General features: G+C 39.7%; 1 protein-coding gene across 2 annotated transcripts in view; it reads left to right on the forward strand.

Annotated features, from left to right (window-relative positions):
• LOC140313448 (rap1 GTPase-GDP dissociation stimulator 1-B) overlaps positions 1-13,371 on the forward strand; it is a 37,383-nt gene extending 24,012 nt beyond the window's left edge. For both annotated transcript variants that reach the window (XM_072391543.1, XM_072391544.1), the window contains exons 4-14: positions 201-326; positions 908-1,036; positions 4,121-4,246; positions 4,991-5,134; positions 6,126-6,257; positions 6,696-6,830; positions 8,399-8,524; positions 9,947-10,086; positions 10,207-10,333; positions 10,521-10,649; positions 12,199-13,371. In XM_072391543.1, coding sequence (XP_072247644.1) covers positions 201-326; positions 908-1,036; positions 4,121-4,246; positions 4,991-5,134; positions 6,126-6,257; positions 6,696-6,830; positions 8,399-8,524; positions 9,947-10,086; positions 10,207-10,333; positions 10,521-10,649; positions 12,199-12,326 — 1,442 coding nt within the window. In that variant the 3' untranslated portion in view covers positions 12,327-13,371. The remainder of the gene's footprint in view (positions 1-200; positions 327-907; positions 1,037-4,120; positions 4,247-4,990; positions 5,135-6,125; positions 6,258-6,695; positions 6,831-8,398; positions 8,525-9,946; positions 10,087-10,206; positions 10,334-10,520; positions 10,650-12,198) is intronic.
• The last annotated feature ends 830 nt before the right edge of the window (positions 13,372-14,201 follow it).

Consider the following 14,201-nt stretch of genomic DNA (forward strand, 5'->3'; position numbering starts at 1 on the left):
TGATAACATAAAAATGTGTTCTAATTGGCATAATTAACTTTCAATTTACATGCAAAAGATGTAAATGTAACTTGCTATATTCATTTGATACAATTAGATTCTGTTGTAAATCCTCCATAAATTTACAGTGATTCCATACAGAATGCAGGGAAGCAGAATTCAATGAAAGAAGTTGAATCTTTTCTATGTGTGTGTTGTAGCTGCCGTAAGAGAACCATGCATTGAGGCAGGCCTGGTGAAGGTGTTGGTTCCCCACCTGAGCAGCAATAATCAAGAAATGCTGCTGAACACTGGCAGGGCCATTGGACGGATCTGCTTTGACAACAGTGAGTCAGTCTGACAGCACTGACTGAGTCAGCAGGCTTTTATGTCAACAGGGAGATGTGAAACATGGTCTTTATTATTCTGTGGGGTCAGAGAGTGAAAGATTACATGTTAGCCTTAAATTTTAAGTAGTTATCTAAGTAGTTATATAATTAGTTTATGATTCTAAAATGTAAATGGTTAGAGTTAAAATGATTACAAGGATTTGGTAAGTTGAAACTTTTAAACTCTTTCATTCTTTTTAACAGGAAGGACCGTACAATTCAACAAAGATCAAAGTACTGCTCAGAGGACAGTCCTCTGAGCATTACTTTATAACATGTCATTTCGTCATGTGTATCTGAGCTCTTTAACATCATAAAACTTTTAATTTCTTCCTTTGATAACTTATGTCCTCATGTCCATTCCCTGAGAGTGCCCCTGAATCTGAATGGACCTCCCCCTGCTCTGAGGCAGTTTCAGAGACACTTAAACAGTCGTGCTGATGTTGCTGAAATCCCACAGTGTAAAAAGAATAACAAAACGATGTTTCCACGTCTGTTCTGTCACCCCCGAAGTCTTGCACTCTCTCTTGTCTTAACAGCATACCAACAGGACCAGTTGGTCCAGAGTGGCGTAATCCCCAGACTGGTGTCCATAATGAGAGAGTATCCAGATAATGACCCACTGGTCAACGTCTGCCTGCTGGCCCTCTGTAACCTGGCTGACATGGGTGATTATTTTCTGTTTTCTGTTTATTGTTGTAAATATTGATTGAATCACAGAACCTCAATATTCAAACTTGTCCTTGATCATTTCTGTGTTGTGTTCTCTGTGCTCTTTGGAGTTGTTGGTGTAGATTCTCTTTCATCCAGGTCATGGTAAGAGCTTGAATAAAGGCAACTGGACTTCTCGTTTGGTTCTTGAATAAGTTTCACCTCTGACCTGAAGGCTTCTTCAGTTCTAACCAGCTGGTGGCATGTCAGAATCATAAGCTGTAGCTGGGACTTTATGAGAGTCATTAGGTCATACAGGAGTCGCTCAAGTCACATATATATTACTGACCCATACCTCTATCTTTTGGGTCTTTTAGGTTGTTCAGTGTGTGAGTTGGCCACAGGATCCAAGGTGTGAATGGTTGTGAAACCAACTGGGAATGAGAGTCCGATCTGCATTGTGAGTGCTGAGTAGGTGACACCTGAGACCGCCTCTTCTGTTTAAAGTTGTTTTTTCCAATTAAATGGCTTCCTCAACTCTTATTTTTCAAATGAACTATCTTCTCTATCCACAATGTGGGCGTTATTGTCCTCAGAAGAGTATCCCTTCTCCTTGAGATGTGGGCGGACAACTGAGTCTGGACCTGAGGAGCTGTCTCTCCTGTGTTGATCCATGTGCTTTTGAAGTGGTTGTTTAGTTTCTCCTTTATAAAGGTCTGGTCACTTCTAACTGCACTAGAATGTGTATGCAACACCACTAAGTTTGTGTTTGGATGTTTTATCCTTTGGGCAAACCAGTTTCCATCTGAGGGTGTTGACACTGTTGCCTGATCTTACATCTGTCCTTCTTTTCCTCTGTGTTAGACGCTGTGTTGTTTCCAGATTTGTTAACGGAGTTGATCCAGTTTGGGTATCCACAGGACTGAGGTGCTTTCTTAATGTGTTTGTGTTCCTTTTCTTTTATCGCGGCCTACGTAGAGACACTCTCAGTCTGACTGTGTAGAGTTCTGATGTCAGTTGTTTGTGCTCCAGTGGGTGGTGTGGGTCAAAGGCAGATATTGATCTGTTTCTGTAGGTTTCCCGTGTACCTCAGTGTTGAGACCTCAACCCTCCTCAGTGGAAACAGTACAGTCCAAAAAAGACAGTTTGTTTTTCTCATCCTCCCTTGTGAACGTGCTCTTGCTTTCCACCAACTTGATGTTTTCAGTGAAGGCCTCTTCAACATGTATATTTCACTTGCTAACTAATCTACTCATGAAACATTTAAACATTTTAGACATTTAGACATTTTAGACATTTTAGACATTTAGACATTTAGACATGTTTAAACATTTAAACATAGACTATCACAGTCCTGTGATGGACTGGTGACCTGTCCAGGGTGTACTCAGCTGGGATAGACTCCAGCCCCCTCCTAAATTACCCTAAATTGGATTAAGCAGGGATAGAAAATGGATGGATGGAGGTACTTATCATCCTCCAAAATGTTTTTTTTTTATTCTATAAGATCTTGCCATAGTAAGATCACCTATTTGTGAACTGCTGGTTTTAAGTCTTGCGTTTCACTGTTGGCATCTTGTTTTTTTCTTTTTGGAGCCATAGAAATAGCCTTGTTTGGACAGGAGGATGGAACTGAAGAGTCAGAAACAACTGTTTCTGTGGCCCAATAATTTTTCAGCAATAAAATTTATCTTGAAATGATAGCCAGCACATCAGTCACAAGAAAAGTTAGGTAATAACATCTCAATGGAAAAGATTACTGGCTTTGTATTTCATAAGAGAGGTTAAAGCTTCATGTGTGGGAACCAGCTTGTTTTTGGGTCCAGACAAATATTGGACCCACACCCGGGTGGTGTAGCTCAGGAGGAAGAGCAGTCGCCCACCAATTGGGCAAGACACTGAACCCCACGTTGCCTCCCAGTGTATCACTGGAGTATGAATGTGTATGAATGATTAGAAAAAGCACGTAGTTAAGTATCTTAAGACGTGCTGTATGAATGTGTGTGAGTGGGGTGAATGCGGCATGTAGTGAAGCGCTTTGAGTGGTCAGTTAGACTAGAAAAGCGCTATACAAGTACAAGTCCATTTACCATTTACCCTTTCACCTAACACTGTGAGGGACTGTGAGGGACCTAACACTGTCATTGGCTTCAGATCCGAGACTGATGACCACATCAATCATACAATCTAAAAGTCATGGTCTGTGGTTCTGGTCATGATTTTCTTTTACTTTCTTTAACTTTGATTCTTGGTTTTTGAATGATCATGTTGTGCATCTTAGTTAGCTTTACTCCCTATTTTTTGTTTAAAAAAATCCTTTGTGCCCTCTGTTCCTGCCTTTTACACTTGACTTCAGTTAGCTAATTCTCCCTACAGTGTTAAGTTTCTCATCACCTCCCTTAGTATTCACACTCACTGCTATATTCTTTGCAAAACCGACATTATTGTATTTGTTTACTTGCACAGCAATTTTCTTACTATTAACCTAATTCTATGTAAGACAATCTTCTGATAGGGGTGTTTACATAAGTTGCATATAAGTATTATTATATTATACTTCTGTTTACATTATTACAAAGCAAAGTCCTATAAATACTCATACCAACATTACATCCCCCTACACCAACTTCTCACCCATCCATAGCCTTAATTACAGCCAAATCTCTCAGATTTGAGCGGATTACTCAGGCTTCTCCCTCTCCCACTTCCTGCTCTAACTCTGGAGCCCTGAGCATGAGTCATGAAGCAGCAGTGTGTGCTGTGAGATGCTGTGAACACTAATAGAGGGTAATTTTGCTGTTAAGGAGTATACATGTCTACATAATGCAGCAAATATAGGTATCCTCCACATAACCCAGTTATGTTTTTTAAGATGGTGACTATGACCCTATTTAGGGTAAGGTGATCAGACAATGCTATTTACATGGCAGTGTCTTATTCAGGATACAGTCTTTATTGGTTTAATGATGGGATACTGCTGTGCATTTAAACCTACACCCCCCCCCCCTAACATTTAGGTCTTTGAACTGTTGCCAAAAACACAGCCTATATCAGATATTAAATCATATCTCATATATGATAATAGAAGCTTGTGTTTGCAGACTGTGCAAGAGAGGCACTGGCAGAGCTGGACGTGGCAGATGTTCTGATTCTTCAGCTAAAACGTGCTCCTGATGCTGAACGCCGACATGTCATCTTGGAAATCCTGAGTTCACTGGGCGAGAGTGGTAAGACATGGAGAATACTACAGAAAAGAGGAATGTGGCATTGATCAAGTCATATTTTAATCATAACTAGTAATTCTCAATCGTTAATTGAGATATTTAAAGATTTCAAACAATATTTAAAAAGTGAACAGTGACCAGCATGGAGCAATATGAAATGGTCAATGAAACTGAAGTGGGATTGTGAGTGGTGAGAGAAACATGGAGAAAAACTGAAACGTGTGCGTTTAGGTTGTGGTGCAGTGAATATTCCAGGACTTCCTCTTGTGAAGGATTCCAAGTCGTCTTACATTTCTCTTGATCAGTTGAGAGCAACATCACCTTGGCTGTTTTTCGTTTGGCAGTTCAAGTAAATTCTAGAATGGAAAATCTCTTCCTTCTCACACATACCCTCTCAGGTGGTGTTGCATATCACCTGTGCTTCCTCAGCACAGCAACAATCACAGGATTTAAGGCATGCTTTTTTTTCTGTGGTAAATAACAGCTCAATCAGCTGTGAAGTGCAAGTGGAAAGCTTAGTAAGTCCCTTTGTTTGATTCCTTTAAATACTCTCCTCACATATTGTTGTCCGAAAGGGACATTCTTGAACATACTAATGCAACAGGCACGAAGAGTCCATGCCATCCAGGTCCAATATTACCATTGCATGTTGATAAAATTACCAGCGCAAAAATCAAGTTTTGTGAAAGACATAAAGCAAATGTAAATATGCAAGTACACCTGTTGATCATGGTACTGTGCCACCAGATACACTGAAGCTGCAGTTTGCGGAGTCAGGAGTACCAGAGGCTTTATCAGACATGATTCGGGGTCTACAAGGACACTCAGACCCCCATGACCTCTGCAGCATGAAGATTGCCTCCAACCTAATAGTGTCCCTGCTTTTAGGAGGTGAGTCATGTGGGACATCTGAATGTGTTAAGATTTGCATTTTTTTTTTAATATAAGCAGACTGGACCCAGGCAAGCAGGTTAATGGAAAATAAATTTATTCGAAAAACAATCAAATGTAATGCTGAAGTCTGAGTATCCAGGAGGTTCAGAGATCCAGAGATGTGAAAGTCAGATAAGGGCTTGTACTGACCAGACCAGAGTTAAATGGGAGCTTGGGCCATCCTTCCTGGTGAGTTAATTGAGCGGCAGAGGTGGTGGAGGTCTTCTGAAGATGACAAGGCAAAAACATAGACTAAGTAATATTAAAAAAAAAAGAAAAAAAAGACACCCATTAACCTTGACAAAAATAGTTGGCCGGTTGTTGGACTACAGCAGATTAGAAACAATCTAGCAATGACATAACAGGAGACTGGAGCTTAAATGCACCGGAGCCAGACAGTGCAGGTGGGTAGAATGAACAATCAGCCACCACACCCACCAGGAAGCAGCACCAAGAAAAAACAGGAAATAACTAAATAAAAGCCTTAATCAAAAACAGCGGATCCTGACAGAATGTGTTTGTGTATTTAACAAGAACTCTGTCTTTTTTTGTGTTACTGTTTATCTGTCTGGCACCCCATTCATCACATTTTCTTTTGATAGTTTGGTATTGGTACAGGTAATCAGACTGTCCAGCGAAAATTACACTCACAGGGGTCCTGCCTTGTCCTATATCATAGCAGTCCTACAGTATGAGCACTGCATGGTAAAGACTGACTACTTATCTACAGTTACCAGGTAAAGAAAGGGACCAGAGAGGTAAAACAGAAAGGACAGGGGCTGGAAATGACATCACAAAAATGCCAAGTGTTTTTCTATTACTTATTTTGTTTTTGCTTTTCATTTTTGTACAGTATTATGAGCCCTCTCAGTCTCATTATTTTATTTGTTTTTCAAACTCGCCTCATTCTTTCCAAGTGTGCATTCAGTGTTATGTGTGTGTTTGTCAGATGAGTCCATGCAGAAGTGTTTTGGGGAGGGATCCGGTCTGGTCTATCAGGACATTCTGTCCTGGCTGCAGAGCTCCAACACCCAGCTGCAACTGTCAGGTGCTCTTGCTATCGCCAACTTTGCGAGGAATGGTAAGATAGTCCGAAGGGATGGTCTCCAACAAGTACACAACATTTTAACATCTTGAAACTTGCTTTCTTTTTTTTCATTTTCACTTTTTCCCCCCTTTGATTTACTCTCACTGCTCATAAATCATAATTTCAAGCCACAGCAGGCAGCTGTTTCCAAAGACAACAACTGTACACTGCCTGCTCAGCACACAGCAGTCACAAACAATCAGAGAACATGTGGTGAATATAGTGAAGTATTTAACAGCTACATTTTTTAGTAGAAAGCAAAAACAGTATTAAAAGCATTACAAAAGTATATTTCAGCATAACACATGGTTTTCTTTTGTTTTTTTATGGTCATAATATTTATATATTGTGTTTCTGTGACATATGGAATTATTTTTATCTTAAATAGTAACCAAGTTTTGAATGTGTCTTTGCCTTCTGGGTTTCTGTCAGACAGTAACTGTGTGAAGATGCTGGAGCTTGGTGTGGTTCCACACATTCTGACCTTGTTGGAGCAGCATGTAGATGAAGGAGATGTGTCTGTTCAACATGCTGGACTGAGTGCACTTAGGAACCTGGCTATTCCAGGTACTGTTCAGAACATTACAGCTGCAAATGGGTTCAAATGACCAACTGTTAAAGCAATCCTTTAAAGGATACATAATATGCCTTTTATGTCTTTTTCTTTTTTTTTCTTATACAATTTGACACAATTTTCTGAGGTCTTATTGAGATGTATGAGACAGACTTTGGTCAGAATACCTGTTGGTTTAAGCACAGTGGCTCTCATTTCCTGCCCACATCCACACTCTGCCCTTCTGGTGAGCTACTACACACAGATATAGATAGTTACTCTATTATTCCCCCCTAAAAAAGTTGTTAATTAATAACAGATGCTAGTAAACAATGCTTTCTCATCAAGCGTAACTCGTAGTAATGCAGTAGTGTAATAATTACTGCGTTTAAACATTTTGTATATATTATGTCATCAAATAATGGTGTTGTGTTGGAAACACACCTTATCCACACAGCTGCAGGTTGTCTGAGTTACAGAACGGAACTGTTCAGCTAGAAAGCTTCAGTTAACAAAGTAATGTGGGAACAATAATGTTCATCTTTCAGAAAGGAACAGCAGTAACTCCTTAGAAGTTGGTGTACGTCATCTTCATTAGCTTAGCTGTTAGCGTTAGCTTCTGCTAAAGTAAAAAATAAATCAGTAAATAAACTATGAGGAGTTATTTCTCACATACTTCTATTTCCCTGCTCTGACGTTCAGGCTCTGAGAGTTGGAACTGATCCTCTTTGTGGCTCAGTTCCTTCAGTCCAGCGTTGAACTGGACCAAGTTGTTAAAACAGTGGGATGAAAAGTGGCTGCTGCACATTCACAGTCTTTAGCTAACTCTGCTGGAACATTAGCCTCAGATATAGTTTATCCACTGGGCTCTTATATCCTCTGAGGCTGCTGCTGGATGGAAGATGCATGCTCCTCAGTACAGCTGACAGCAGAACATTTCCACCAGAAGCTGGCTTCATCCGTCCAGCAGGGTGGATGTGAGTGGGCGGGGCTTAGCAGAGGAGGCGGAGTCAACTGTATTTTAGAGATGAAAATCAGAACGGCTCGCTAAATGAGGAACTTACAAACAGGGGAACTAAATAAACACCAGGGTTGTGTTTTGGGGCAATTTTACACTTTTTACACTTAATGCCTGTTAAGTCCCGTTACCTTCCGATCGATGGATGACCTCTCTACACCTTGAACCACAGCTGCCCCTGAAATTATATTTGAAACATAATGGATGCCAAAATTATGCTGAATGTTTTTTTGTTTTCCTGAGAAATATGACATCTTTAATGTATTTTCTATCCTTTATGACATTTTGGAGCACTTTACAGTTCAAGTCAAACTTACCAAAAACTTCATACAGCACAAAGTTTTTCTATATCTTTAGCACACATACATAGCACACACTGAGGACTCTTTTTGTAGCAGCAGTGGATGAAGAACAGCTGTTGGTCAGTCTACTCGTAGTCATGTCTCAAACTGTGCAATCAGTGTGAACCACACACACTTGCACACACAGTGGAGGGCATGATATGAACACACATACCTTACTGAAACACCTGCAAGCGCATTATATAACATTTCTGTCTTTCAGCAACCAACAAAGTGCGGATGCTGGAGGACGGGGTGACTGAAAGGATAAAGACATTGCTGCGTACTGACATGCCACCAGTTCAGTTCAAATTGCTGGGTACACTACGCATGATGGTGGATGGACAAGGTGAGAAAACTGTGACAAAACTTTAAATACAAAACTTGTCAAAAGTTTGCACACCGCTACCAGTTCATTGTGAATCAGCAGGTATGTCCAAACTTCTCATGTATGCAACTTCATTCCCCTTTTTTCATGTGGGACAACAGTCACACAAATTGTTCAACTGAGACTATCATGACAGGCTGCAGGATGGTGTGGTGGTTTGCACCGTCACCTCACAGAAAGAGGCTTCCTGGTTTGAATCCCAGCTGGGGCCTTTCTGTGTGGAGTTTGCATGTTCTCCCCAGGTAATCCCCCCCCCCAATCCAAAAACATGCATGTCAGGTTCTGTAAAACAGAAAAAAAAACTGTAAAGCAGCTTTTCTCCATGTTAAAGTGTATTCCATGTTAAAGTGTATTCAGCAGTTGGTATTATACCGACTGCAGTAACACACAATGGCCTTAGCTATTATCAACTTAAGAAAAACATGAGGAGTATTGTAACTGAGGACAGTGTCTCCATGTCACTGCTGTCAGTGAAAAACATTGTACGTCCATATAGCGATATGGCTACATTTTTCACCATAGAGCAGAAATGTTTGAATGATGCTTGTATTCATTTGTTTGCTAAAAATGTCATCAAATTCCTGTGAACAGCTGCTCAGATTAGTGCCCTTAGTTGCCTTTAGAAAAATTGGAAAGGAGTGCATGTCTGAAAAGAGCTCAACATGTACATCTTCCCACTAAACATGTCAATAAACAGACATCTGCACACAACACAGTTCACTAACACCGACACAACCACCAAGTTAATTCTATGATGAAAAAAAACAACAAGTAGTGCTAGTTTGCAGATATAGCAGGTCTAGTGTTGGTTGGGCGTCAGATCAGATGAGAGATGCCAGGACTTCTCTGGGTTTGTGTTTGTTGGACAAAGAAATGTGTTCAGAGGGGAGGAGGAGTGAGTATGGTCAGATTTGATAGAAGTGGCCATGAGACCTCTGTCCTGCAGAGAGATCAGACACAAAGGTGGTACTACAGGGGGATTGATTGGTTTATTTTTATTATCACCGTTATCATAATTCTTTCTTTATTCCCACATTATTCCTCTTTTGACCTGTTATTTTTTTATTAACTGTGAAAACTATGGTTTATAAATGGCCAAAAACTCAACACATGAAAAGTTCCATCATGTTCATACATTTAAATCCATTCCAAGTTATTTTTAGCTTTGAATGTATACTTAGCAAAAATTTGACATTTTGAACCCTGCCATTTAAAAGTCCTATCAGTATACTGTATACTACTAGTATACTACTATCAGTATAGTGTAGTTCATTACAGGTTTAAAGGGCTATTGTATCATCAGACCATATTTTGTAGTTTTCTGTGTTACTTTTAATGTTTGGTAACATATTTTCTCCCCTCTCCCTATGATGTGTGTTACAGAGGAGGCAGCCTTGATGCTGGGAAAAGATATTGTGCTACTTGCTAGGATCATGGAGTGGTGTGAAGCCAAAGACCATGCAGGAGTCCGGGGAGAAGCTAGTCGCCTTTTGGCTGCTCTCATCAGACACAGCTACAGTCCTGTGCGTTTTTTTAATATAATTTAAAAAGTCAGTTTCAGCCAGAGTTAAAATGATGATACTGAAATTACTTGATATTTAATCACCAATCATTAAAATGGGTTGATTTCCTTTCTCTGACAGGAAGTTGTCCGTGCTGTAGCCAGAGCAGATGGGATTCGACACCTTATCTCTATGGCAACAAGTGAGCATGTCATCATGCAGAATGAAGCCCTGGTTGCCTTGGCGATAGCATCTGCCACTGATATTGGTAAAGCAATGTCAGAGTTTCTATGAAATCTAAAGTAGCGGGCCCAATTGTATCAAACATTACCTTGAATGATTAGACTTATAAGTTCAGTCAAAAGTTTATTATTTACCAAAGACTAAAAAGAAACGGCATACACAACAGGTGGATTTTATGTTATGTGTGATTAATGTGTTTGTGAACACTCCAGAGTCTATGAAGAATCCATTTAAGGAGGCAGAGCTGTTACCCATGCTAAAGAAGATGTTGGAGGATCCTGATGGAGCGGTTGAGGTCAAGTTCAGTGCTTTAGGTCTCATCTGCACCCTGGCTAACTCCAGTATGTGCTTGCTTTTACAACACACAGAATTCCTCAAAATGTATGTTCCAAAGTTAATTTCAACATATTATAGAATGAGAAAAAAACTTAATGAGTGGGTCAGTTGTATAGGAACCAAGACCAGAACAAAAGTGCTATAAGAAAGCCTAGCTAAGACTCTTGAACCCCTCAGCTTCCAGCTCAAGTTCCCAAATAATAAAGAAATATGTCAGTAAAACACAGAAAAACCACTCAGTCATCTCATATGGTATATTTATGTACTTAGAGCATGCCTTCTGCCTCTGTCTTCTTTGTTTCTTCTTATTTGTTTGAGTTCAGGACCTTTTTGGGCTGCAACCTTTGAGCAGTGGGGCTGTAGTGAAAAGCTTTCTCAGCTTTTTCACTCTGCTGAACACACTGGAAACAACCACAACTGAGTGGTGATTAAACTCACAAGTGTTTGAAACTGCAGCATGTCTAATGCCCACTGGCTCTAGATATCCAAGTTTAAACTTATGATATACTGAAGCTTCTCGATAAAGCTAAGTAACTCTTGTAACTCAGCAGTCAGGGAGGATTTTTTTATCCTGGCATCAGTCTTATGAGTTATCTTGTTATCATCAGTGAGGAGCACCTACACTATATTGCCAAAAGTATTCACTCACCTATCCAAATAATTAACTTGAGGTGTTATATCACTTCCATGGCCGCAGGTGTATAAATTCCAGCACCTAGGCATGCAGACAAACATCTGTGAAAGAATGGGTCGCTCTCAGTGCCAACATGACTGCGTACCAGTACACAAAGCAAGGTCCATGAAGACATGGATGAGCCAGTTTGGTGTGGAAGAACCTGGCTGGCCTGCACAGAGTCCTGACCTCAACCCGATAGAACACCTTTGGGATGAATTAGAGCATAGACTGAGAGCCAGGCCTTCTGTCCAACATCAGTGTCTAACCTCACAAATGCGCTTCTGGAAGAATGGTCAAAAACTCCCATAAACACTCCTAAACCTTGTGGGAAGCTTTCCCAGAAGAGTTGAAGTTGTTATAGCTGCAAAGGGTGGGCCGGCATCATATTAAACCCTATGGATTATGAATGGGATGTTACTGAAGTTCATATGCGTGTAAAGGCAGGTGAGGGAATACTTTTGGCTATATAGTGTATGTTGATGAGTTTTTTTTCTGATTATCAAACAGTTTAATTTTCTAATGGGCATAAATTAAGTTCTCTGTCTTTCTGTCAGATTTTGCAAAGTTCTAGAAACTTAATAGGAAATGTTGAAAAGAAAAAAAAATACCCATGACATAGAAGGGAAATTAGCTGATATAAAATAATCCTTACATATTGAACATTTGTCCTGATAGCACATCTATTTCAACACATGTTCCTTTTCTTAAAAAAATAGTGGAGTAGCATATAATCTGCATCTTTATGTAGAATAAACCAATTTATTGATACATCCATACAGTATTTGTTGAAAGGATACAGTACTCGTGTATATTTTAACAAGCACCACAGTCCATCTTATACTTGTATCTCTTTCTCATACATATTTTTTGTACTTCAGGTGTCACAAGGGAGGAACTCATCTCTGTGAATATGAAGGAAAGCCTCAGTAAACTGACAGATCACAGCAGCAGTAAACTTGCCTCACAGGCCAGCTCCATATTGGCCATTCTCTGTGACATCAGCTAATCCAACACTCTGCTGCAGCAAAGGAGTTCATCATCTGTGGGAATCTATCCAGCTTATTAAATGACTAAATTTAATCCAAATGATCTTAAATGTACCTGTACATTTCCAAGTTTAAGGACCCCATTTTATTGCAGACATGATGTATGCTGTTGATGTGGGAGACATCAGGTTACAGGTCCTCATCAGTTATGTGAAGTTTTGCTTCCTTGTTTTCTTCTTATGCGGTGTGGAGGAAAAGGAATTTAATGTTTTGTTCTTGAGATGCATTATGGTGTAAGTACTGTTGAATCATATTTCATGACAGGCTGTGACCATTTATAACATGAGTTGACCTGAAGTAGCTGAAACTGATGCCGTCTTTTAAAGAGCTTGGAGAGTTTTTATTAATTTGAAGTATGTGAGCAGTGCTGTTTGTATGTCAGTTTGTTCATTAGTCTGTTTATCAATAAGATTACAATAAAATACTTGGTGGAAATGTTGAGCACACTTTAAGGAACCAGTTTCTGTGCAGATCCAGTAATTTTGCTCTCTTATTGTTCCTGTAGTTCACTTCTAATCAATGTACTACTTGAATAAAACCCCATCCTGTCTGCCTTTGGCTACGGATTCATGGTGCTGTGTCTTCACACTGTGCTGTCAAGCATGATCCAGACAGTCTGTTCTATCATCATGCACTACCTGTTAGGGAATCAGGGATGTTACTCTTGTATATATGGCTCTTCTTACAGTTGTGGGATGTAACACATGAGCTCTGCACAAAACATGCTGATGTGGCATTTGTTCATGCAGACAGATTCAGCCAATAATGACTTGTGTCATGAGTGAAACTGGGAATATTTTCTAACCCTATCCAGGTGACTTACACTTGTCTACACTTAAGCAGGAAGTGACAAAAATGTTTTGGTAGAGTGTTGTTGTATTATTCATGGAACAAATGTTGGTCTCCATTTCACTTCACACAAAGGCCCATTGTTGAAAGCGTAGTGTTTAACTGCTCCATCCGCCCCTCTCCTTCTGACGACTTTGTGGCTTCTTAAAATAAATACTCCAGAACTATATCTGCTCTGATGTGGAAACGCTGAGGTGTATTTCTCTTCTGCTATTTAGAGGGGATTTTTACAGTTATTAGCCAATTTCGGCAGTATAAACTAAATTCCTATTTGACATTTCAGTTGAATGACTTGTTGGTACTTGTTGTCATGCTAAAGAGGCTGGCAAAGACAACAATAACAACTACTAATAAAAGTTAAGTGACAATGTGGTGTAACAAGAATAAGACTGCATATTTTTATGTGCTATGATATATGTTATAAGCAAACATGCTTACACAAAGACAAAACACAACAAGTTTATCTGTAAAACTGTTTTCATTTCCTGATTTACATATTTGAAGGATTTGAATATGGCATATGTGTGATATCAATACATGAGCAACATAATGCACATTGTATGAATTACATTTTCATGTATTGAAGATGCCCTGCGACCCTGAGTTGGATTACGCAGGTATAGAAAGCATTTGTTAAACTGAGCAAACATTTTTACATGAGAATAACTTATTTTCATGTTGGTCCGAAACAGAACTGAGGAGCTAACTGAGGCTTCATCTGTAAGACAGAGATGTTTCAATCTCTGTAGTATATAAGCATGTTTTGCCACCGAGTCTCTGGTGGCCGAACCTTGGCTCCTGGGGGTTGTTGGAGTTAAAATGATTATCAGGATTGAGTAAGTTAAAACTTTTAAGTGTCAAGAACGGTGGTGTTGGGAGGACCCAGATGCAGAACTCAATAAAAACAAGATTTAATTACAAAAAGCAAGAACAAAAAGCGCAGCTGTGCCGCATACTAAATATCTAAAACTGTGAAAAAACAAAAC

This window comes from Leuresthes tenuis, unplaced genomic scaffold (assembly GCF_036924035.1).
Source record: "Leuresthes tenuis unplaced genomic scaffold, fLeuTen1.0.hap1 SCAF_8, whole genome shotgun sequence".
Taxonomy (NCBI): Eukaryota; Metazoa; Chordata; class Actinopteri; order Atheriniformes; family Atherinopsidae; genus Leuresthes; species Leuresthes tenuis.